At 39.5% G+C, this 27,250-nt stretch overlaps 1 protein-coding gene across 1 annotated transcript in view; it reads left to right on the forward strand.

The window, feature by feature from the left end:
- Positions 1-27,250, forward strand: part of ANK3 (ankyrin 3) — a 333,563-nt gene that overhangs the window by 284,807 nt on the left and 21,506 nt on the right. Inside the window, exons 38-44 of the mRNA XM_078076917.1 lie at positions 594-675; positions 4,761-12,572; positions 13,207-13,281; positions 16,373-16,504; positions 17,388-17,531; positions 20,817-20,907; positions 23,312-23,687. Coding sequence (XP_077933043.1) covers positions 594-675; positions 4,761-12,572; positions 13,207-13,281; positions 16,373-16,504; positions 17,388-17,531; positions 20,817-20,907; positions 23,312-23,687 — 8,712 coding nt within the window. The remainder of the gene's footprint in view (positions 1-593; positions 676-4,760; positions 12,573-13,206; positions 13,282-16,372; positions 16,505-17,387; positions 17,532-20,816; positions 20,908-23,311; positions 23,688-27,250) is intronic.

Consider the following 27,250-nt stretch of genomic DNA (forward strand, 5'->3'; position numbering starts at 1 on the left):
GTATCGTTGTTCCATTTGGTTTTGAATGAATTTTTCCTTACAAAGGCATCTCCTACTCTTTCTCCAAGTTATAGGATAATTGGATTTTTAAAACTCACACCTCAGTACTAATAAATAGAATCCGTATTTCTAATAAAGCCATTAACCTTTTTTTAACCTCACCTACACTGTATGCCTTTTAACATATAGAAACAATAGCAGTAACTGGAATGAGACACTGTGTGCCCCTTTTCCTTGAATGTACTCACATAGAGTGACTGTACATCGTGATATATGTGCTTTCAATACGAATGAATTTGGGGAGATTTACTGCTCAGCATCAGAAGTCTCTGTAATGCTCGTCTTGTATTTGTAGTCCCCTGTAGTCTGCTGTGTTGGTGCTCTTATATTTGCTAAATGATGGTAATTTGGTTGAGACATCGGGGTGGGGTTGTAGACCCACAATAGGAAATTAACATTTTCATGAGGAAAATCCATCAGAAGAAAAATAAAGATAAACGAGGTATCCACATGCCATCCTACAAAATGTTTCAAAACTATGAAAATGTCACAAGGAAATTGGACAGAGTCTCTTTTTCCTTTTCCCTTTTCAGGCCGAGAAAGCAGATCGACGACAGAGCTTTGCGTCTTTAGCTTTACGTAAGCGCTACAGCTACTTGACTGAGCCTGGAATGAGTGAGTTTTCTAACACATCTACTAATCTATGGATTTTTATAAGAAGAGGCATTTTTTTCTGTACAAACTGAATTTGGGGGCCATTTGAAAACCCAGTGGCTTAAGAAAAATTGCAGGAAAATTTTATCATGAAATCTAAGTGATATTTTGTACATAGTTAAAGATATGAAGCACAAACTCCCTTAGATCATAATTTCAAAACAGTTTTTTTTAAAAAAAACTATTACCTCTTTTTTAAATTAGAAACATCTACTCATTACTTGTCTTTAAAAACCTTGATTTCACTTTGATTATTAAGTAGGAGATAACATACCAGTGTTGCTTCAGATCTATGCTCAAAAGGGAAAATATTTATTTTTATGTACATGGGTTGGTAGAAAGAATGATAAAGTAACTTTGATTGTCGTCTCATTTTTCTTAATATAGGTAGATCATTATATCTTAGTCCTGATTCTCCTTCTTCCCAGTTTGCAAGAATTAGATTTTCCTACCGCCTTGAGGTAGCACTTCTATACTGATTCCTTATTTCCTCCTTCCTCTCACCCCAACCCCTCCCCGCCCTGCCCCTGGCCTTTATTAAACACCAGTTCCAAGGCTAGTCTTCACTAGACTGGCTAAGCCCTTTTCTTCTCTCAGTGATTGTTTTGGTTCATTGTTAACTGGCTTGCAAATATCAAGGTATAAATCCACTCAGTCATATTCATTCATCTGTCTCCCTCCCCACCTCATCTTTTCCTGTTCCCTCAGCCCTCCAGAGAATCCCTCCACCGACAGGAGCTAAGAATGCTGAGAACAGCACTGTGTTTGATCCATCAGAAGAGGATTTTTACAAAAATTATTGTTAAGTTAGCAAACAGTTTCTAGCTGTTTTCCATTACTCACCGTTAACTTGACTCAGGGGAGATTGGAAATTTACCAGTAAGAGCCACAACTTTGGTTTTTCCCAGCTTTCCTGAATTCTTGTTTCTGTGGGCCAAGATAGCATATTAAATGTGCACAAGGAAGACTCCACTATTTAACTTAGATGGTCTTAGCATAGTCTTCTGGAGTCTAGCTCCTTGACTACTAGGGAAGCTTTTATATTCAGACACAAAATGGAGAGCACAAGAGAAATGAAATGCTACCACTTCATGAATGTTCTTCCAGATCTCAGTTTTTGCCTCTAGCATAAATGTCTAAATCCTTCCAAAACCATAAGGGCTAAGTTTAACTCCTATTATCACAAAGCAGGGACGGTATATGTGTATATCTAGACGGTTTTTCAGTATGACTAAATCTGCTGGGTAGAAGTTTTCTGTGGAATACTGTTTTGCCCCAGAGCTGAGGCTCTCAGCCTTAGCTGGTTGGGACTCCTAGGCAATATCCTTAAGATTTGAACAGTCTCTTATGACCCACTCCTTTAGGTCCAAGGCACCTCTGGGCAGGTGAGCTCCCATATGATTCTGGTCCCTAAAGTATTTGGGGGGGATATATGAGTTTAAGGTGAGGTCTGTGCTAAGTCAACTAAATTTTTCCCACTTGTGAAAGTATTGTTATTTTTTAGTTAGTTTCAGTTATAGTATAATATGTGGCTTATCTTCCTTGACTTTTGAGAGAAGGAAGAGAGTACTTTTCTCAATTTTATGAAAGGGAGCATAATGGTGGTAAACAGAGGAATGGAAAGGACTAAGATGGGACTATAAGGAAACTAAGGAGATGCTGTGGCCCCTTAACTGGTGTTAGAACTCCAAGTGATGCAGCTTTTCCTTCAGTACCCTGTCCTCTCAAACCACACTGCCCCCAAATAAAGAAAGAGTCTGGTGTAGTTCAGTGCCTGACATCCAGAACCTCCCAGAAATTTTCTTTGTTATGAAGGGCATCACAGAGTATGTGTCATTAAAGCATAAAATGTGTAACCGATCAGTAAATTGGCTGCTTCACGAGAAGTATAAAACCATACATGTTGTTCAGAGGACTTCTTCGCTTGATGGAGCCAGCCTTCAGTGGTGAAGGAGAGATGCTTTGCCAGTTTCTGGTAGTTATAAAAATAAATTCTCTTGAGACATTGGACTGAGCCCAAGTCACTGAATTGAAGGAATCCCCAAACCTTCCATTTGCACTGTGGTGTTTCCAAAAGAGTTAAGCAATATAATATTGAGAATTATGACTAGGAAGGGCTAACAAACGGATGAGTTTTTCCTCAGTTCTTCCACATTTCTTTAGAATAATATGTAAGCTTAGAAGAGGACATATTCTGAATGTTCGAATTTAAATGTACACTAGGAATGAAAATCTTCACCCTTGTGGGAGTAGCTGCTAATCCAAGGACTGGATTATAGCAATGGCCCGGGCACAGCATGAAGAGGAGCATAAAAGATGAAGCAGATTCTCATTTCCTCTTCGCATGTCACTGTTATTCTGCACCAGTGCTTTCTGGGAGTGAAACTGTACTCAACTTTGACATAGACCGCTAGCCCTTGGCAGGCATTCCAAATCTCTGTGACCAGCTCAGTTTGTTTGTTAGAGCTGCAGAAGTAGAGAGGACCAAGTGTGTGTTTGCTCTCCCCTGGCAAGTGTGCTTACCTCATTCGTGTGTTTCTTGTCCCATTGCCAGATGAATGCTGGTATTAAATCCATCTTTCCTAGTGGTAGGTCTGCCTCATGGCTGCTCCGGTGTTTGGGGTATCTATGAGTCCCATGACCATTCTGGGAAGGCACCAGAATTGGTAGCTTTGCCATGGATAAAAATGTATACGGATAATATACTGTATCCCACTGCAGATACTTCAATATGGGGTGTTAAAAATATGACTGCTTTTTAGATTTTCCCATGATACCTTTTGAGATTTGAAAGTATAATCAATTGTGAAAACAATATCCAAAATAAACGATGTGCTTTTATCCATAATGAAGATAACTCCAGATGTGGATATATTTAGTTGCAGATGTGTTTTTAATATGCAGTATTAAATATTTTCCAAAAGTCTCAAAAGGTACCAAGATTTTGCATCTCATGGAAAAAGTGTACTCTTCTTTCTAAATGCTCTTGTGGAAATACTTTTAAAGTTTATATATTGTGCATAATACGGCCTAAAAATTGTATTACTTCATTGGCTTGTTTGCCATGATATTATTGCGCATGATAAAATGTTTTCAGTTGCTTTGCTTGCTTATGGTAACCATGACCCATATTTTCTGCTTTTTTTTCCCCTTCGTGTGTATGTACACATGCATTTTTAAATCATTTCATATTACATTTTCTTTTTCCTCACCAAAAGGAATATGCTGCATGGAAAAAATAAATGCAAACATTCCTTTTCTTTGTTTTTTTTCTTTTCTTTTAAAGTTCTGACTCAGAAAATTTCTTGCTCTTATTGGCTTTTTATGGGTGTGAAGCATAACCGAATTGTGCATGGAAGGTACAGATTTAAAATCCAGTGGCTTCACAGTTTGCATATCAGTTGCCTGTCACCTAAAAGTTACCTTGGATTCTGCATGAAATAGGCTTGAGTAGTTTTCTAGAAAAGAGTTCTAGATATTTAATGTACAGTGACACACATCGATCCGGTTCTAAGTAGGTGCAATCAGTATCACCGAAAGGCTCAAGGAGAGGGAACGTTAGACCTTGCTAAAATGAAAGTTAACATGGTTGCACAAAATGAACTTGTACCTATACAGGCAAAGCAGAATGGCTGCTGATATTTCGAAACCAGCACATAAGAAAGTCAATAGGAAGTAAGGGAACGGTTTTCCATTGTGGTTATTTTTCTCATCATTAATTCTTTCCTCATGTTTTCTGTTTCTCATTGTTGGCCTCCTTGGTTGCGATGTGCTTTTTCTGTCTTTCATTTCACATTGCTCTGTTTTTTTTGTTTGTTCGTTTGTTTATTTTTAACTTTGGACCAGTTATGTCTGTGGAATTTTTTTTTCCCCTCTTTTACTTTAATTGTTCCTTTTGCCTCTTCCATTCTAAATCATGCAAACAATTGTACTTGCTTTTGTAATATTTCAAAGTTTACTGACCAATTTTTTTCTCTGGTCTCTCTGTTTCTCAACCATTTTTGTTGATTTTTGTGTTTGATTTCATTTTAAAATTTAAGAAACAGTTGAACGGAGTGCAGGAGCAACAAGATCCCTCCCCACCACTTACTCATACAAGCCATTCTTTTCTACAAGACCATACCAGTCCTGGACAACAGCTCCGATTACAGTGCCTGGGCCGGCCAAGTCAGGCTTCACTTCCTTATCAAGCTCGTCCTCTAATACGCCATCAGCTTCTCCGCTAAAATCAATATGGTCTGTTTCGACTCCTTCTCCAATCAAATCCACATTAGGCGCGTCAACTACATCTTCAGTTAAATCCATTAGCGATGTGGCATCTCCAATTAGATCCTTTCGGACAATTTCTTCACCGATCAAAACAGTGGTGTCACAATCTCCATACAATATCCAAGTTTCCTCTGGTACCCTGGCTAGAGCTCCCACCGTCCCAGAGGCCTCGCCTTTGAAAGGGCTGGCATCCAATGCTACGTTTTCCTCCCGCACCTCTCCCGTGACGACAGCAGGGTCTCTTTTGGAGAGGTCGTCCATTACTATGACGCCCCCTGCCTCCCCCAAGTCAAACATTAATATGTATTCCTCAAGTTTGCCATTTAAGTCAATTATTACATCAGCAGCACCGCTAATATCTTCGCCTCTAAAGTCAGTGGTGTCTCCAGCTAAATCAGCAGTTGATGTCATTTCATCGGCTAAAGTCACGATGGCCTCTTCTCTCTCATCACCTGTGAAACAGATGCCCGGACACACAGAGGTCGCATTGGTCAACGGATCTATTTCCCCTCTGAAATATCCATCATCTTCAACGTTAATTAACGGATGCAAAGCCACTGCCACGTTACAGGAAAAAATTTCTACAGCTACAAACTCTGTGAGCTCTATGGTTAATGCCGCCACTGACACAGTTGAGAAAGTGTTTTCTACCACGACAGCAATGCCATTTTCCCCACTCAGGTCATACGTTTCTTCGACACCATCAGCTTTTCAGTCTCTAAGAACTCCTTCCGCAAGTGCACTCTATACATCCCTTGGGTCGTCAATATCTGCAACTACCTCATCTGTAACTTCATCAATAATAACAGTGCCAGTATACTCTGTAGTCAATGTTTTGCCTGAACCAGCATTAAAGAAACTTCCAGACTCTAGTTCACTTACAAAATCAGCAGCAGCCTTGCTGTCACCCATTAAAACATTGACTACGGAGACACGTCCTCAGCCCCATTTCAATCGAACTTCATCTCCAGTTAAGTCGTCTTTGTTCCTTGCACCCTCTGCCCTTAAGCTGTCTACACCATCTTCTTTATCTTCCAGTCAGGAGATATTAAAAGACGTGGCCGAAATGAAAGAGGACCTAATGCGGATGACTGCAATACTACAGACAGACGTGCCTGAGGAGAAGCCATTCCCACCCGAGCTCCCAAAAGAAGGGAGGATTGACGATGAAGAGCCTTTCAAAATCGTTGAGAAAGTAAAGGAAGACTTAGTGAAAGTGAGTGAAATCCTTAAGAAAGATGTGTGTGTAGATAACAAAGGACCACCCAAATCACCAAAGAGTGACAAAGGACTCTCTCCCGAAGACGACTGGATAGAGTTTAGTTCGGAAGAAATACGAGAAGCAAGACAACAGGCTGCGGCGAGCCATCCTCCATCCCTGCCGGAGAGAGTGCAAGTGAAAGCAAAAGCCGCCTCCGAGAAGGATTATAACTTGACCAAAGTTATTGATTACTTAACAAACGATATTGGGAGTAGTTCGTTGACAAATTTAAAGTACAAGTTTGAGGATGCAAAGAAGGATGGTGAAGAGAGACAGAAAAGGATTTTAAAGCCAGCGATCGCTTTGCAGGAACACAAACTCAAAATGCCTCCAGCCTCCATGAGGCCTTCCACCTCTGAGAAAGAGTTGTGTAAAATGGCCGATTCCTTTTTCGGAACAGATACTATTTTAGAGTCTCCGGATGACTTTTCTCAACATGACCAGGACAAAAGCCCCTTGTCTGACAGTGGCTTTGAAACAAGAAGTGAAAAAACGCCCTCCGCCCCACAGAGCGCTGAGAGCACGGGCCCTAAGCCACTCTTTCACGAAGTCCCCATCCCTCCTGTCCTCACAGAGACAAGAACTGAAGTGGTGCATGTTATCAGGAGCTACGAGCCCTCAGCTGGAGATGCTCCCCCGGGCCAACCGGAGGAGTCCGTGGCACCCAAACCGTCACCTACTTTTACGGAACTGGAACCAAAGCCCACCACCTCTAGTATTAAGGAAAAAGTTAAGGCGTTTCAGATGAAAGCCAATGGTGAAGAAGACGACCACAGCCGAGTTTTGAGCAAAGGCATGCGTGTTAAAGAAGAGACCCACATAACCACAACCACCAGAATGGTCTATCATTCCCCACCAGGCAGCGAAGGTACCTCGGAAAGAATCGAGGAAACCATGTCGGTCCATGACATCATGAAGGCCTTTCAGTCCGGGCGGGACCCTTCCAAAGAACTGGCAGGTCTGTTTGAACACAAGTCGGCAGTGCCTCCAGATGTTCACAAGTCTGCTGCTGAAACCACAGCCCAGCATGCAGAGAAGGACAACCAAATGAAACCCAAACTGGAGCGTATAATAGAAGTCCACATCGAAAAAGGTAACCAAGCTGAGCCCACTGAAGTCATTATTAGAGAAACCAAAAAGCATCCAGAGAAGGAAATGTATGTATATCAGAAAGACTTATCCCGGGGAGATATTAACCTAAAAGATTTTCTGCCAGAAAAACACGATGCTTTTCCTTGTCCAGAGGAACAGGGTCAGCAAGAAGAAGAAGAACTTACTGCCGAAGAGTCATTGCCTTCTTATCTGGAGTCTTCCAGAGTAAACACTCCCGTGTCCCAAGAAGAAGAGAGTCGCCCTAGTTCTGCTCAACTCATATCTGATGACTCTTACAAAACACTGAAGCTTTTGAGTCAACACTCAATAGAATACCATGACGATGAGTTGTCAGAACTAAGAGGGGAGTCTTACAGGTTTGCTGAGAAAATGCTTCTGTCAGAAAAGCTAGATGTGTCTCATTCTGATACCGAGGAATCGGTTACAGACCATGCAGGACCCCCTAGCTCAGAGTTACAGGGGTCTGATAAGCGGTCCAGAGAAAAAGTAGTCACTGCCCCCAAAAAAGAAATTCTCTCCAAAATCTATAAAGATGTGTCTGAAAATGGTGTAGGTAAAGTGTCTAAAGATGAGCATTTTGATAAAGTGACAGTGTTGCACTATTCTGGCGATGTTAGTAGTCCAAAACATGCCATGTGGATGCGCTTTACTGAGGACAGATTAGACAGAGGTAGAGAGAAGTTGATATATGAAGATAGGGTGGACAGGACTGTGAAGGAAGCTGAAGAAAAACTGACTGAAGTGTCACAGTTTTTTCGTGACAGAACCGAAAAGCTAAATGATGAACTGCAGTCCCCAGAGAAGAAGCCACGCCCTCGAAATGGCAAAGAATACTCTTCTCAGAGCTCTACCAGTAGCAGCCCCGAGAAGGTACTGCTGACAGAACTGTTGGCATCCAGTGACGAGCGGGTTAGGGCAAAGCAGCATGGCCATGACGGACAAGGCTTCCCCACAGCTGATGAGAAGCAAGCAGCCAGTCTGCCCAGCAGCCCAGAGGAGAAGGGTCTGTCCGCACAGCCCGAGGACAGCAAGCCCACAGAGGAAGTCCGAGAAAGCATTTCGCAGAGCAAGGCACCAGAAGGGCCCCCGTCTGGGTTTCAGCTCAAACAATCTAAACTCAGTTCCATTAGATTAAAATTTGAACAAGGCGCACAGGCAAAGAGTAAGGACGTGTCTCAAGACGACAGAAGGCCAGAGGGCCAGTCGAGAATCCCAGTTAAAAAAATGCAGGAGAGCAAGCTGCCCGTCTACCAAGTGTTTGCTAGAGAAAAGCAGCCGCAGGCCATAGACCCCTCAGATGAAAGTGTATCTGTGCAAAACGATCTGATGGCCCTCAAGGCTACGGATGAGCATGCCCAAAGCAACGAGATTGTTGTAAATGATTCTGGCTCCGAGGATGTGAAAACACAGAGGACTGAAATGTCAAGTAAAGCAATGCCTGACTATTTTTCTGAGCAACAGGCTAAAGACTTGGCATGTCACGTAACCTCAGATTTAGCAACTAAGGGACCATGGGACAAAAAGGTCTTTAGAACATGGGAAAGTTCTGGAGCCACTAACAATAAGTTGCAGAAAGAAAAACTTTCGCATGTACTCGTTCACGATGTAAGAGAGAATCACATTGGTCACCCTGAGAGTAAGATTGTTGATCAAAGGAATGAGTTTATGTCTGTGACTGAGAGAGAACACAAGTTGTTAACGAATGGCTCTCTCTCAGAAATTAAGGAAATGACTGTAAAATCTCCCTCCAAAAAGGTCTTATATAGGGAATATGTTGTGAAAGAAGGGGAACGGCCGGGTGGGCCTCTGGAACCACCTTCGAGGAGGAGTGAGAGCTCAGCCGTGTCGCACATCCCGGTCAGAGCCATGGAGGGAAGGAGAATGCTGTCTTCTGATATCCCCGACGGCTTTTGCGAGCAGTCAACATTCCCCCAACATGAACTATCACAAAAGTTACCCCAGTCCAGTATGAGTAAAGAGACAGTCGAGACACAGCACTTTAATTCTATAGAAGATGAAAAAGTTACCTATTCAGAAATCAGCAAGGTTTCCAAACGTCAGAGTTACGTAGGCTTATGCCCTGCTCTCGATGAAACCGAAACCTCTCCCACCAAATCTCCTGATTCCTTAGAGTTTAGCCCAGGAAAGGAATCTCCCTCTAGCGATGTGTTCGACCACAGTCCCCTTGATGGATTAGAAAGAGTTGCTCCGCTAGCCCAGACAGAGGGAGGGAAAGACATAAAAACTTTACCTGTGTATGTCAGTTTTGTACAGGTGGGGAAGCAATATGAAAAGGAGATACAACAAGGAAGTGTAAAAAAGATCATAAGTCAGGAGTGTAAGACAGTACAAGAGACCAGGGGGACCTTTTATACAACTAGGCAGCAAAAGCAGCCTCCTTCTCCCCAAGGTAGTCCAGAAGACGACACTCTAGAGCAAGTTTCCTTTCTAGACAGCTCTGGGAAAAGCCCTTTAACCCCAGAAACGCCCAGTTCAGAGGAAGTGAGTTACGAATTTACGTCTAAGACACCAGACTCGCTCATAGCTTATATACCAGGCAAACCCAGCCCAATTCCCGAGGTTTCCGAGGAGTCTGAGGAGGAAGAGCTGGCCAAGTCAGCCTCCCTAAAGCAGCCTACAGTGGAGGAAGCAACCGTTGAGCGTGAAACGCCTACCGATGTCAGCAAAGACTCTAACCAAAGACCCAAAAGTAATAGAGTTGCCTATATTGAATTTCCCCCTCCTCCACCACTGGATGCAGACCAGATGGAGCTGGATAAGAAGCATCATTATCGCCCTGAAAGAGAGGTTGACATGATTGAAGTCAGTCTGCAAGATGAGCATGACAAGTACCAGCTGGCCGAACCCGTCATCCGAGTGCAACCGCCCTCACCCGTCCCCCCCGGGGCAGACGTCAGTGATTCGAGTGATGATGAATCCATCTATCAGCCGGTCCCCGTTAAAAAATATACCTTCAAATTAAAGGAAGTAGAAGAGGAACAAAAGGAGATGACAAAATCCAAAGCTCCTGTTGACAAGCCTTCCAACCAGAAAGAATTGGAAACTAATGGATCTGGAAAAGATCATGAATTTGGCCTTGGCCTCGATTCGCCTCAGAACGAAACTGCCCAGAATGGGAACAATGACCAGTCCATCACGGAATGTTCCATCGCCACCACGGCTGAGTTTTCTCATGACACTGATGCCACGGAGATCGACTCTCTGGATGGCTACGACCTGCAAGATGAAGACGATGGCTTGACAGAGAGCGATTCTAAACTCCCAGGTCAAACCATGGAAATTAAGAAAGATGTCTGGAACATGGAGGGCATTCTGAAGCCGGCCGATCGCTCCTTTAGCCAAAGTAAACTTGAAGTTATCGAGGAGGAGGGAAGGGTGGGACCAGACGAAGACAAGCCACCTTCTAGAAGTTCCTCATCTGAAAAGACTCCTGATAAGACTGATCAGAAATCGGGGGCCCAGTTCTTCACACTAGAAGGCAGACATCCTGACAGATCAGTGTTTCCTGATACTTACTTCAGTTACAAAGTAGATGAAGAATTTGCCACTCCTTTCAAAACAGTAGCTACCAAAGGTCTAGATTTTGATCCTTGGTCTAACAACCGAGGGGATGATGAAGTTTTTGACAGTAAATCACGGGAAGATGAGACTAAGCCATTCGGTCTGGCTGTGGAAGACCGCTCTCCAGCAACAACCCCTGATACAACGCCAGCCCGAACGCCCACTGATGAAAGTACCCCAACTAGTGAGCCTAACCCCTTCCCATTTCATGAAGGGAAAATGTTTGAGATGACTCGCAGTGGTGCAATTGACATGAGCAAGAGGGATTTTGTTGAAGAGAGGCTCCAATTTTTCCAGATTGGTGAGCATACTTCTGAAGGGAAGTCAGGGGACCAGGGGGAAGGGGATAAAAGTATGGTCACTGCCACACCACAGCCACAGTCAGGGGACACCTCTGTAGAAACCAATCTAGAGAGAAATGTAGAGGCACCTCCAGTCGAAGCTAACCCCAGCAGCCCGACCAGCGGAGAGTGTCAGGAAGGTGCAGCCAGTGGTGGCTCCTTGGAGAAATCGGCAGCAGCCCCTAGCACCTCTAAAGTTGACCCCAAGTTGCGCACGCCTATAAAAATGGGAATTTCTGCATCCACCATGACCATGAAGAAAGAAGGCTCTGGAGAAGTGACAGATAAGCTAGAAGCTGTGATGACCAGTTGTCAGGGACTAGAGAATGAAACTATAACAATGATTGCAAATACAGCCAATAGCCACATGGGCACTAGGCCCCAAGAGAAACATGATTTCCAGAAAGATAACTTTAATAACAACAACAATTTGGATTCTTCCACTATGCAGACAGATAACATTACAAGTAATGTAGTTCTGACAGAACATTCTGCACCCACTTGTACCACAGAGAAAGCTAATCCAGTGAAAATCTCATCAGGAAAAAAGACAGGGGTACTGCAAGGACACTGTGTCAGAGATAAGCAGAAAGTTCTTGGAGAGCAGCAAAAGACCAAGGAGTCGATAGGGATTAGGCGAAAATCCAAACTTCCCATAAAGGCCACTTCACCAAAAGATATCTGCCCACCAAGTCATATGCCAAACATGAAAGTGAGTAAAACGAAGCAGGTCAGTCAATCTGAGAAAACCAAAACCCTTATTGCTTCTTCATGTGTAGACGTAAAGTCCAGAATTCCAGTAAAAGACACACACAGGGATAACGCAGTTAGGAAAGCATGCGCCACACCAAAACAAGGGCAGCCAGAGAAAGGCAAGGCCAAACAGCTTCCATCCAAGTTGCCAGTAAAGGTAAGATCCACCTGTGTCACCAGCACCAGCACCAGCACCACCACCACCACCAGCACCACCACCACCACCCCCACCGCCACAGTAAAAGTTAGGAAGAGTCAGCTTAAGGAAGTATGTAAACATTCCATTGAATATTTTAAGGGAATTAGTGGTGAGACCTTAAAGCTTGTGGACCGCCTCTCGGAAGAAGACAAAAAGATGCAGTCCGAGTTGTCCGATGAGGAAGACAGTACCTCAAGAAACACGTCGTTGTCCGAGACTTCCCGGGGTGGCCAGCCTTCAGTTACAACGAAGTCTGCTAGAGATAAGAAAACAGAGGCAGCACCTTTAAAATCAAAGAGTGAAAAGGCCGGCAGTGAGAAAAGGAGCAGTAGGAGGACTGGTGAGGATGAAGGCAGTCAGGTCTCTCGAGCACTCTTTGCTCACATCCTGGAGAACGAGCGTAGTTTGTAAACACTTTCCGACTCGTAGAGCCTAGTGCATGAACTGTCGTGATTGCCTGTGCAGTGACTTAACCGTAGTTTCTCATTCTGTCATTGTCATCTGTGTGTGCTGTCTCTACACTCTTCTCGCTCCCTTTTAACCAACCGACACCGTAGGCAGCTAGGGAAGCATGCTGAAGATATTGGTGTCATTCAAGATGAGCAGCTTTTTTTTTTTTTTTTTTTTTTCCCCTAATGTACTAATGATTTTGTCAAAGTAAAAGCACAGACGTTGAAATCCCATCATGGTGTTTTCACCGACACAATGATTCTGTAACGTTGTCCAGTAGCTAGCTCGTCAGCATGTTTGATCCCATCACATTAAGCATCCATGTAGTCTCACATCTGGCCGGGGCAGGTGACAATCAAGTGAGCCATGTGAAAAGACAAGTGTTCGTGTAGGTGACTAGGACACATTTAAGTGTACAGTGTTAGCATTAGTCTCTCTGTAGAATCTGAGTACTGCTAAAAAACAATTTTCCGGTATCGTGTCTTTCTTGATGATTATTTTAATTAAGAAATTGTAAATCGTAGGTCCACAGAGTCCATGTGAACGGACAGATATCAGGATGGCAATAGTAGCTGATCACCTGGGACTTAGTTGGACAGGTAAGTGCGCACACTCCTGAGTGAAACGAATACAGTGTCTTGATTTCTCTGTCTTACTCACGAGGGGTTCGTTACAAAAAACAGAAGCAAGCAACAAGTAGAAAACAAAACAAAACATTTTTACCATCCACAATTCTACCTACCCAGAGATAATTATCGATAATACCTTACATCCTGTGTTTTTCAAAGTTTTCTTCAATGCACATACACTAAAGAATAGAAATTTAAATCTTACTTTACTTTAAATGTAGGCACTTTCTTCACACTGCCATTTCTGGTAATAGAAGATAACATTTTACCTAGTAGTAAATTTATTTTCTGGGGTCAAGGAAAGCACAATTAAGGCCTATGACTTTTAAGTAATCCAAAACTTTAAAATGGTGTATTCCCATAGAGCAGCTCTCTCGGGCAACTGTTCAATTAACCCATGCCTGTGTTTCCCAAATGTTAATCACTCGTGAGTCATCTTCACGGTTTTTATGATATACACAGATTATCTGTATGTTTATTTCCCTGAGACTTTTCTTTAAGTGGACTCACTCTTATGCCCGAAGATTTATTTAAAAGGAAATCTTACATCTTCACTAAAGGAAAACAAGGATCATTTTTCAATAACTACATAAACAAGAAAATAAGGGAATGAGGAAGTTGAACATTTCAATTACAATTTTTTAAGTAGGATACACGTATAGAAACTCATTCAGTTTACAAAAGTCATTGAGTTTGGTGAGATGAATGAAACTGTTTATGATCCGTGTGTAGAAAAGGAATATTTAGCTTGATTTCACTTCATTACAGATGAAGATAAGATTCTGTATCATTTGGACAATTCTGCTTTGTAGATTTGATGTTAACTGGGCCTCCAAAATCCTACCTCTCATGAATCAGAGAAATTTTAAGTTCTAGACGTTGAGTGTATGTTTTTAATACTCAGCCAAAAAAACACAGTAGCTTAAAATATAAATGTCAACCATTGTCATATCTAAGTCATCTTGTATACCCTCCGTGATAGTCTATGCTCGGGGAAAGAATTATCTCTGCTATTAAAAGGGAGAATATGAAACCAGATAATGGCAAACAAGGTCAGCTACATTTTCTTCCTTGAAATGGCCTAAATCCTGCCCTCACCCCCAACTTATTAAACCTTCCTGTCTCCTTCCACCCAGCCTCTGCTCTCAGGCACGCTGCTAACAACCAGGAGCCTAGTGGTACTCTGAGAAGACAGGTGGTCTGAGTAATCCTAAGCAGCTTGTTGAGAGTTAATAGCAATTCGTTATATATAAATATTTGCTAACATAAAATTAATAATAATTATATTTTAACATCAGACATTGTGATCTGAAAATACACTGGAGCAAATGTTGGGTTTGCAGTATTATATGCCCATACTATTAGATTATTTACCTTAGACAAATCCAGTCCTTAAGTCTGTCAGAGTAAATTTTTGGAGAAGATGTGACATAAAGCTATTAAACTGTAAAATTCTTAGCGACAGTGTGTCTTTGCTCTTCACTGGATCACTAGACAGGATACAGTTGGGTCATAAGGGCGTGTTGGATGGTAAGGAGTATTGTCTCTTAAAGCACAAAGGGATGAAGATCTTAAAAGAAATTTAACTTTGTAATTTGAATTACTATCTGCTCAGTGAAGATTGTCATTAAAATTACCAATTAGAAGAGCAAAATTTAATCCTGTCCCTCAGAACCACTGTTAACATCTTAATGTACTTTGATTTTTGTATAAAAAGCTTTAAAATGTTATATACACCATGTAATTTTTTGCTTTTTTATTTGTTATTACCTAGTTTCCACAAAATTGCATATTCTATGATCTTGGTTTTCATGGATAAATAACATCTAGTATACGTACTTTATAATGGTGTTTTTCTAACTTGGGGTCACAGTGCACTCCTGAGTCATGAAATCAATACATACTTTGGTTTTGTTTTTTAATAGAATAGAATGGGGGGAAATGTCTGTGTATTCCATGTATTAAGGCTAAGTCTTGCTTCTTGAAGATCTGGTTTCATTTATATAAACATCGCGCTATACAATGTATATCTAATTGTAGGCCATGATCAAAACAGTTCACAAGTCACTGCATTAACTCAATTAACTCTTCTTTTGTTCAACATTTGGATTGTTTTCCGTTTTTTAATAGTACAAGCCTGAGATAAATATTCATGTGTGTAAATCATTGTGCCCAACCCAATGTATCATCACGATAGTTCCTAGAAGTGAAATCGCTTGATCAAAGGATCTGGAGTTTTTTGAGCCTCTGCATGCATTTCGCCAAATGCTAGAAATATTTAAGCAGGGTAGAATCTTGACCAATTTCTTTTCCATGGGAGGATTTTTTTTTTTTCCCATTTATTTCTAGAATCACTTAAAGTAATACATACCTGAGGATTTTTTTTTAACTGTACAGGAAATATACAGTGAAAAGTCAGGCTCCTTCTCATCTTCGACTCCTGTTTCCAGAGGGAGCCGCTAATGCTCACACGTATCTTCCCAAAGACACTCTCTGATTGACAAGGACGAGCATACGTGTATAGACATTTAGGTGGACGCAAAGCTATTTCCCTTTTATTTGTTAGACAAGTAGTAGCATAGCGCAGACGGCAATCTGGACTGTGGTCATCATTTAACCTCCCAAGTGGAATTGCTGAAGGCACATTACCAGCATCTCTTGTGCCCTATTTATGGGTGTGTATCCCTGCCCATCTTATATGAGGCTTGAGCAAAGTGCAAAGAATAATTTGGCTGAATTCAATTCAATTTAATTTAATAAATTAAAAGAATCCAGCAACATCCTCTTCGTACAGATCAAGAATCTTTATAAAAGAATCTCTCAAGAGGGAATCTAATTGTAACTAAGCAGTTATCTCAGGAGAGTTAAGTCCAGCCTGTGTGTGATCACGACTTCCCTGTAAAAGCAAGCGTGTAAAGATTAATGCGCAAGGCTGGACTGGGTTTTACTATACAATTCCTTTGTGTGTGCGTGTGTGTGTGGCAGTTGAGCATTACGTTTATGAAACATATGTGATAAAAGTAGAATGTGAAATCTTAGTAACTCTTTTTCTTTTCTACAGAACTGGCAAGGGAACTGAATTTTTCAGTGGATGAAATCAATCAAATACGTGTGGAAAATCCAAATTCTTTAATTTCTCAAAGCTTCATGTTATTAAAAAAATGGGTTACCAGAGACGGAAAAAATGCTACAAGTATGCTGACATTATATTACTTTAACTTTCAAAACTGCATATATTCAGTATTTTAGATAAGCCTACTGTTAATAGACCAGAGTAATCATAAAGTAATAGCAAGTCTTTTGAAGTTATACTTGTTTAATTTAGCGCTAATATTCTAAACACCTGTCTTTAGGAAGCTTCTTAAGAAAGCAGGTAGTGGTGAATTTGTTGCATTTTGTCTTTCGTTCTCTCCGTGACCATCAAAAATGAAAATCGAATTCTAGCTGTTAAATCATGGTGTAGTAGTCAGAAACACTGAGGCTACTGCTGTGGCCAGAGCTAGAAGCACAGGGAGAAAAAGAAAGAAGGATAGGATCAAATCATTTTATTCAGCTTCAACTGTGCTGCAGAGAATTCTCCAGTATTTTTAGGTTCGGCTTGGTTTGGAGGGGGGGTGGGGGGGGAGTGGTGCTGTACTACGGCAATGTGAAATAAGTTATTGTGGGTTTGCCTGTGTCAGCCTGACCTTAGTAAGTCATTAAAATGCTAAGCATCAAATATGAGGGTGATCTATTTTGACAGTCTAAAAGGAGAGGAACATGTTTAAAATTTTAATAGATCCCCTCGTAACTAAAAGGAGTCTAGCTATTTTGAGGCCCATCTGCTCAGCATCGTACCGCGGAATGAATGTTGCTGTCACCACATATAGCTTCACAAAGTGATTCTTAAGACCCTGACATGACGTCCCTGTAACACCGAGCTTTCTGAGCCCTCTGCATGGTAATATGGCAGAGCCTCAGCGAGAAGGAGCTAAACCACTAGGAGGGTCGAGAACGCCATGCTTTTGTGTGGATATTGGGATGACTGGAAGAAAATAATTTAATCGGGTTTTCAACCCTTTTTTCTCCTTTTTCAGCTGATGCCTTAACTTCGGTCTTGACAAAAATTAATCGAATAGATATAGTGACTCTCCTAGAAGGACCAATATTTGATTATGGAAATATTTCAGGCACCAGAAGTTTTGCAGATGAGAACAATGTTTTCCATGACCCTGTTGATGGTAATTGAATTTAGTGTTCATATTTATTTAATCATTTGATAAAATTTGAAAGTGTGTAGGACAAGGCAGTCACTTAAAACCAACTAAATTGTGATTTGCTTGACTTAATTTCTCATTTTCACAGCATTTTCTCTACTAGAGTCTGCAAATAAACACTCTGATAGAACAAACTTGATAAATTTCTGTTATAGTAAATACAAATAATGAGGTATAAAAGCGTAGGTTAACTGAATTGGTATTTCAAATATTTTACATGACCAAGTGGAAGAAAATTTAATACCTAGAGAATGCATTGTTTTTGTCATTTTCACATTAACCTAAAAAACTAGTGAACTCTTTTATTTACATGTTGATAAGACCAAATTGTAAGCTGTCTTTTTTCAAAGAACCAAGGTACTGGGTCAGGTTTAAGCATATTCCTGTTTGAATTCCTGTTTGGGGGGGCCAAGTATTTAAGCGTGTACTGAAAAAGTCTAATGCATTACTCAAAAACATGTTTTACTTATTTAGCATATTTTAACTTTATATGCTTCCATTTATTGTTTGGAAAAACCCTGCCTGATCTATCATATATAAAAGTCAGTGTCATTTCTAATTCAGTGAGCACAGATGTCACTAATAACATAGTAATTCCTTTTTTACATTAGCTTAATTTCTATAAGAATATCATCATCTTTCCTTCAGTATGTAAATTGGGGCATTTTTTTAATCAAAGTATCAAAAAGTATAACAAATACCTTACTATGTTTTTCAAGGTGCTTGTCTTGCTTTACAAATGGAAATTTATTCCTATAATGAATTTTGAGTAAAACATGATGATGGTGTGGAGGTAGAAAGAAGAGCTTAGGGATATTTTTCTACTATCCCCAGTTTTGAAAAATATGGTGTTTTTCCCCCATTTTTTAAACTGGCAAAGTTAGACTAACAAAAATCAACAACGTGTAGTTCTAGATATATTATGTAGCAAAGTTGTCAAATTCTTAAAAAGTTTCTGCTTGCTAAAGTTAAAGTCAACAGAAAATTTATAGCATACCTTATTATCCACATAACACGATGGGCAATAATGTCAAAAGTGGTTTCTTTTTAAGCTTATAAATGCCACAGAACCTTGGAAAAAAGCTCTCTTCAAGGCCTCATCTTATATGTAAGACCATGTAATGGTAGACAGTCTCTTTTTGCACTAAAGGTAGACCATTGTTATATCAAATTCTGAATTATTGCCAAGTTATAGTTTATGGAATCTTTTAATATTCTTTTTGGGGAAAAATTTTTTAAGAAAATACCGAACAAACAAAAAAAAAAAAAAAAGAAAAGAAAGAACTAACAAGCAAGATAACCAGAAAATAATGGAAATAGTCAATAGAATTGAAAGCTTTATTTTTAACATTTTAAAATCATTAAATAAATTCACAAGAATTTTTCGTGGCTACATCTTAATATTTTATATTTCTTATTTTAAAAAATCATAGGGAAATTTAGGAATGTGTGTATGAAGTAAATTTCACTTATGCAGATTATAAACCTCAGCTAATCTCAGCCAGTTTTTCAACAAGATTCTGGTTTATAGGTGACTATACTTACCTATAGCAGTTTGAATTTACAACAAAAGCTAAGTTGGTATTTGTCACGGACTGATGGGAAAATTAGGCTCTCATTTTGTAAACCATTGATTCAGAAAATGTGCTTGGCTGCCTTTTTTTCCTGTCTCTCCTCTTTGTTGAACTTTTATGAAACCTCCTTTCCTCACCATGACCAGACCATTGTTGACTTCTCTGCTGAAGGAGAAAAATATTCCCTTTGTCCACACAGTGAAGGTTAAAACAAGGGAATTGTTTCCTACTTCCCCTCTCAGTAGGCTGGGGAATAAATAAACCTCCGTGTTTCACAGTATTGTCGTGAATATTCAGAGAGCTCTTTGCAAATGGCTTTCTTCCTGTCTCTGTTGTGTATCATTTCTTTTTTCTCTTTATTTGATTTGTGGTTCTGAGTGGACCCCTATCACCAAGTTCACTAAGACCTCCATATACACCACAACCCTTTCATCTCTGTCACATTATGACACCTGAAAATTTTCCTTGGAGTCTTTTCTACTTTATCTGCTTTTCAAATCCTTTTCCTAACATCTTTTTAGATTTTTTTTTCCCAGTGCTACTGCTCTAAAATCTGATAATAATTTCCTTCCAAAGATTAAATGTATTTTTCTTCACGGTAAATTTCAAGTGAATAAAAGTGAGAATTAGAGTTGGATAGCATTGCTCATATGTAAAGCTCTTAAAATAAGTTATAAGTGACTTATGAAATTTGGTTTCTTGTGGCTTGCTGTATGCAGTCCACCACAATATGGATTTTGCATGCTAAAAGTAGAAAGATAATAAATTTGGCCATGGAATATGTGTATCTTATATAACGATAGCTAATTTTGTATTGGATTGAATTAGTCTGTATATTTAAGTTATTGTATTGAAATTATCAAAATTGATAGAAATCATTTATATCTTAATTAGTATTCTATTATAGTGTGCACTAGTCTTTTATTTCATTGTATTACATTTAATTGAACTAAACCAATAAATTTATGAACATTATTCTGTAACTCATCATACATTTTCATACCTGATATAATTTAATTCATTCCATGTGTTTTGTTTGCTGTACTCTAATTCATTCCAGTCAGTCCGAATGTACTGTCTTCCATAGGTTATCCTTCCCTTCAAGTGGAACTGGAAACTCCCACAGGGTTGCACTACACACCACCCACCCCTTTCCAGCAAGATGATTATTTTAGCGATATCTCTAGCATAGAGTCTCCCCTTAGAACCCCCAGTAGACTGAGTGATGGGCTAGTGCCTTCCCAGGGCAACATAGAGAATTCAGCAGATGGACCTCCAGTTGTAACTGCAGAAGACACTTCCTTAGAAGACAGCAAACTCGAAGACTCAATGCCTTTAACAGAAATGCCTGATGCAGTGGATGTAGATGAGAGCCAGTTGGAGAATGTATGTCTGAGTGAGTATCCTCAATACCTCGGAAGTATGGCTGGGGTCCCAAAAGATGTTAAACCAGCAGAGCCATTCAAACAGCCTAGTAAAATAGGAGTAAGCTCTGAGCAGCAAGAGAAAGGAAAATCTGGTCCTGATGAGGAGATGACGGAAGAAAAACTCAAATCTCTATTTGAGGACATTCAACTTGAAGAAGGAGTAGAGTCTGAGGAGATGACAGAAGAAAAAGTACAGGCTATTCTTAAACGTGTTCAGCAAGCAGAACTGGAAATGTCTTCAATTTCAGGTTGGCAGAACGAGACATCAAGTGGAAACCTAGAGTCCTCTGCTCAAGCTCGAAGAATAACTGGTGGGTTACTAGAACGGCTGGATGACAGGTATGGCTCCGTTTCAGAAAATAGAAAAGCGAATCACAGGTTACATGTTAGTTAACTGTTTGTTTTAAATACCTGCTTTTTAGCAATTACCCTTTTTCTAAATCACCATTGCAGTTTGGGGATAATACCTGCCTTAAAGGTTGGTTCATTCTGCTAATCCAGAGAGGGAAAGTTACATGACATCCAACTCTCGATCGCAGCTCAGTTCTTGAAATCATGGTTGTGAGTTCAAGAAATCACAGCCAGCCCCCTGCTGGGCTCCATGCTGGGTGTGGAGCCTACTAAAAAAAATAAATAAATAAAACAAAACAAAAAAACAACTCCTGATAGCCTGAAGTAAAATGCAAACAGTTTTACATGCATGCCAAAGATGTATATGTTTACTTTAGAAGACTGCTCTTTTCTAGTTTATTACTTGCATTATTCTTTTCACAAAGCCAATAAGTAATGCACTTTCAAAATAATGTGATAAATAAAACCCCATGTCTTTTAGAAATATGAACATTTCTATTGTTTCCTGACTTCAAACATAATATGCTTATTATGCAAACTTTAAAACACAGATCAAAACCCCATCATCTAGCAATAACTGCCACTAAATTTTGAGATTTTTAAGATTTCTTTTACATACATTTTTCTAAATGTCTTAATGTAGGAAATGCAGAGAAGCAAAAAGAAAAGTCATCGGTCCTCCTACCGTACTAAGAAAACACTTAACATTGTATATCCTTCTTTTTCCCTACATGAACATTTTATGTAATTTGCAACATTGCATATGTAATTCTTCACTCCAAGTAATATTGCCATGGTGGAAATTTGATTACGACCAAAATAATTCCCTAATCATGAATCTAGTTCTTTTTTATAGTGGACTTACTCTAGGAAGGTGAGAATCTAGTGTCCTTCAGATATTGGTTCAAATCCCACCAGCATTAGGTTTGCACTTTGTGACTCTGGATGAATTTCTAAGCTCTAAGAATGTCAGTCTAATCAGCTTTAAAAACTGGAATACTGCTGCTTTCCTCAAGCAGGTTTACAGATTGAAAAAGAAAGCCTATAGAATGGCTACCGGATGACTGGTACAAATAGTCTCTCAGTACTAGTTGGCATTATTTTTATTTATGCATACATCAGACTAAAATATATGTTACTTCAGTGGCAACTAGTGATAACCTCAGGGTTTTTTGCATCCAACTTAAATTTCTTTCATAACCATATTTAATATTTTCACATTGCTGATAAGCTTCTTGCTTATATAAAAATTCCCAAAGAGGGAGTTTATAACATTTTGCAAAAAGGAGTCTAGAAGATTCCTTTAGAAGAATGGTAAGTCCAAAGAATTCTGTGTTCAGCCTACCAGACTGTTGCAAAGACAACAAATAGTACTAATTTTGATGTCTGTGTTCTAATATAGTCACGTAATCTATAGTTGCATAGCAGGAAATAGATACATTTAGATTATAGCATCTTCATACTGTGCTGGGACCGAAATCCTTACACATATGGAATAGGGTGTGCTGTTGATTGGGGGTTGTTTATATATAATCAGAATTTGATTTATAAGCATACACACATACTTACAGACATTTATATATATATATATATATATATATATATAATGCATATAAAATATTGTGCTAGTTACCACCTTCAGGATTCTACGGGTAATAAAGACCACTAAAAAACAGTGCACAAGCTAGAAAATAAAAGTCTATACTGATACTAGTAAAAATTAGAAATCAATTTAAAAGAAAGTATTGGAAGAGAAAGATCGTTAACAGTTGAAAGGAAAATAGTCCTCACAGAACAGAGAAGCGACAGGTGAGCACCAACACCTGCTCACCAGCGGGAGTCAGCAGAGGTCAGGGGAGGGGAAGGAGGAGACCCAAGTAAGGGTGTGAGGGTTGCAAAGTCAGGATGGCAGGATTCACAACTGGAAACCCATCCAAAGACTGAAATGTAGGATGCTTGGGGTTGCCAGAGCTCTCCAAACAGGAATGCATTTGATTCTCGGCCAGCAGTTTTTTCCCTGGGCAATGCGAAAGCCTTTTGCAGTATCCTCCTCCTCTTTTAGATCGGTGGGTCTGGAACTCTGGGTATGTCCGTGAACCTCTCAAGATGACTTTTAAAAATCTCAAATCCAAGTAGCTGTAGCAGTGCAATTAAACAAAACAAAACAGAAACAAGGGCAGCATAGCTAGGCAGGTTGGGAATTGGGGTGTGGGGGAAGCCTGGGTCCTCACCCCCAAACCCATGATCGCCCCTCACACATCAGATTTTTCATGCCTTTCTATTTTATGACTATAAAAGTGATTTAAAACATGGTTGTTAAAATTTAGAGCTTCTAAAGCCCATTTTCAGCTATGTATTACCATTGTAAATTTCCACATTTTCTCTTTTGCAGCCCTGATCAGTGTCGAGATTCTATTACCTCATATCTCAAAGGAGAACCTGGGAAATTTGAAGCAAATGGGAGCCATGCAGAAATCACTCCAGAGGCAAAGACAAAATCCTACTTTCCAGAATCCCAAAATGATGTAGGGAAACAGAGTGCTAAGGAAACTCTGAAACCAAAAATACATGGATCTGGTCGTGTGGAGGAACCAGCATCATCACTAGCAGCCTATCAGAAAGCTCTAGAAGAAACCAGCAAGTTTGTAATTGAAGAGCCTAAACCCTGTGTGCCTGTCAGTATGAAAAAGATGAGTAGGACTCCTGCAGATGGCAAGCCAAGGCTTAACCTGCACGAAGAAGAGGGGTCCAGTGGGTCTGAGCAAAAGGTATGCAGTCCAGTTATCCGATACACTGTCAGTTAAGCCAAGAGTACTGATGCTTCACGTCCTTTGATTAATCTTGTAACACTGGGCCCAAGGTTCTTTACTATTTCCACATTATCAGTGCTAACACTAATGGCGGGGCTGAAGAAAGCACTAGGTAAAACACATACTCTTTGATTATATTTTTCATTCACTGAGTAGGAAAAAGGGAGAAGCATCTCTTCAGCCATTTTTCAGGAGAAAAAAAGAACTACAGAGATGTTATGTTTAAGGTCCAGTGGTAATTTTGCCTAGGATTTGGATTTGGGTTTCCTAACTCCCAGCCCAGTCTTCTTTCTTATGGAAGGAGGATAATTATTCTGACTTTTCCTGGTTCTTCTGCATAATTTAAAGAGTTTATAGCGTGTGACCCATCTAAGAGTTCTACCCTCTAAGGTCTGTTGTCTGAAAGCATGTTTTAAAAATTAAAGAAACCCAGTGCCCAAGCCTGAAATGAGGTGGGTATGTACGACTGTTGGTTGACATTTAGAAATTTGAAGTTAGAGGTATCATTTTAATCCTTTGTTTATCTAAGTTGATAATTATCTTAATATTTGTTTTCAATAATTTTAAAGGCTTACTGTCATAGAATTATTTGCTTGCACTTTGTACTTAAAACATGTTTACCATCTAATAGATTTTTTTTTCATTCTTTGAGGTTTACCACTTTTAGATATTAAAAAATTTTGAACTGAAATTTATAATTCATAGATGGATATAAGAAAATAAAAATTAGTTCCATTACTTACATGTTTTTTTTACTGCTTTTTGCTCTCTCAGTCGTGTCTTTTCCTGAACCATGCAGTAGGTGTAGGCTGAGACGTGGACATCTTGGAATCGTAGCACTTGCAGTTTTCCCTAAAACATCCAGTGGTGCTTAAGACCTACTGCAGTGTTTGGGATTAAAAACAAAACAAAACAAAACAAAACCCCAAGTCTTTTATAAAATAGCAAGTCCATGATTAAGTCATGGTTTACAAAAACTTTATTAGTAAACTCCCAGTCACTGAGGAGCTAATGATCAGCTGATCAATTAATCATATCCTTTCCTTTTCCCTTCTGCAGGCTATCTTTTGACCATTTTCCTGTGTGTTAGGAGGGAAAGTGAGAGGAAGTAAAATTCTCAGGCCTTCCTTTCACTTCCTGACAAATGGGTTTTGAATATTGATTTCTTTCAGTTAATTCTTAGCATATTTAAGCAGTATGACCTTGGATGTTCCCTTTTAAAATGAGTCCACAAAATACAGAAGGAAGCAGTAACATTGTGATGTCTTAACTATGGAAGTTTACTATTAAAAATCCGTAGAGAAGCTCTGAAATCAAATGATCATCTAAATATAAATAAGCACTTGGTGTGTACACGTGTGGGCACATTGGCTACTGGGGAACCGGGGAGAAGGCAAAAGAGGGTCTGAAATGAAACCCTGAATGGAAGCTCAGCTGAGTTCATCAGTACTGGAACATAATTTAGTGTTTTCAAATTGCTATGAGATCGTGCTTTTGGTATTGGTTACAGGTCCTACTCTAATGCCTAAAAAGTTTTCATGAGCATAAAAGTTCTTAATGGAGTTAAAGTTTCTGGGACTTTCTGATCTCACAAGAAATCCCAAAATGTTCAGGATGTGTCTTTTTTGGCTAGACCGTAATAGAGTAGTCATCTGATGTATGGTCTCAGAAAACAGTCCCCTTTTTGTCCCCTAAAAAATCAGGTCAAAAGTCCGGGTGCGGCTCTTACACGGATGACTGCTTGCTGTTACAAGGTAAACTTCTGCTCTTTTCCACCTCTTTCCATGCAGTGACCCATGGCAAGCCATACTGAAACAATCCCGTTTGTCTGTCTACTAGTTACGCTCTTTGCCAATTCTAGAGAATTCTCTAAAACGAATCCTGATCAAGATTCTACTACCATCTTCTCTCTACCTTTCACCTTCAGATTAGCAGAGACTTGAGGCAGAAAGTAGAAACTAAACGTTGGCCAAATGGACATTTTTCTTTCTGAAAGGGACTAGTCTCAGATGATTCTTGATAGGATTATAATGCAATTGATGTCTAGGTTTGGTAGTGTTTGCATTAACATACGTTCTGCTTTTCAATTTACCCAAGTGAAAACCTTTCCCCAGTTTACAATTCTGTGTATGAATAATTCAGATTGAATTTTCGCTTTTGCCTCATCTAATCTGTTGATCCCTGAACGCTGACTGGGAATTCTTTTCTTTCACAATATGAATTCCTCTTTTTCTGCCTTTTTGAGCTGTTTCAGTGCCTCCTTTCACAGTACTGGGATCATTGTAAGTTTTCTGAATTTACAATCTTTTCTAAAACATTTTAAAAGAGGGAATTTAGCAGCCAATATCTTTGCAAGGAATAAACTTGAAAACTCTTTCCTTTTGACACCATATTATTCAGCAGGGTATTTTGTTCAGGTGAAATTTCTTAAAACGTTAGGGTTGATATTATAAAGTATTTGTTAAATGTACCTTGGGTGAAAAATGGTCTACTTTATTATCTATTTGACAACATTTTTTAAAGAAACCCTGGTTTATTACTTTCTGCCACATTTTTAAAAAATATTTTATTCATTTATTTGATAGAGATAGCGAGAGCAAGAACACAAGCAGGGGGAGTGGGGGAGGGAGAAGCAGGCTTCCCGCTGAGCAGGGAGCCCTACGCGGGGCTTGATCCCAGATGAAGGCAGATGCTTAATGACTGAGCCACCCAGGCGCCCCATTGACAACATTTGACAATCACTTTAGCTAACACTTGTACCTCCTGTAACAATTTTACTTTTTTCCCCCTATTTTTACCAACACTGCCACTGATTTTTCCAATGGATATTAACTGCAGTTTCTATCTCCAGGACTCTCAGATTTGGGGCAACTAGCAAACTTAGAAAATAAAATGCCAGAACTATTTTCAGAATTCCACCATTAAAATTTAGAGATAAAATCATTCAGTAAATAGTCTTCACCATGACACTTACTTAAGTAGAAGCCAGAGATATTTTTCCCTTTTTCTCATCTTTCTTTATTGCCTAAAAATTAATATTTTGTGTACTGCTTGTATTCTTGTCTGTACTGTCTTCTTGTCTGTCAGATGTTTTTTCTGTCCTCGTTTCATATCAGATCTTTAAAATAAGACTCCAAGTTTTTACATGTTTTACATTATGCCTTCATTCATTTGCATAAACTCTTAGCACCGATTGTGTGTTAGGAGCCAATTATGCTGCTAAAAATCTCCCAATATAAATACATGTGGCAAATTCTACTGATGTCAATTCTTTACTTTTTTATAAAGTTCAAAATAGCTTTCGATAAAGTTGTCAAATCTGACCAAAATTTCATAAAAATCAGATGTTATGCCTCTTTCTGTAGATCAAGTGAAGCATAGCCATTCAGGTCAAATGTATAGAGATTTAAAACGAGTTTTAAATAATGAATATTAATGTCTCTTCAAACTAATAATGAGTAGCATGTAGTTTCTGATACCAAAATGTCTCTTATAATTATTTTTATTTAATTACATTGATC

This window comes from Halichoerus grypus, chromosome 7 (genome assembly GCF_964656455.1).
Source record: "Halichoerus grypus chromosome 7, mHalGry1.hap1.1, whole genome shotgun sequence".
NCBI lineage: Eukaryota > Metazoa > Chordata > Mammalia > Carnivora > Phocidae > Halichoerus > Halichoerus grypus.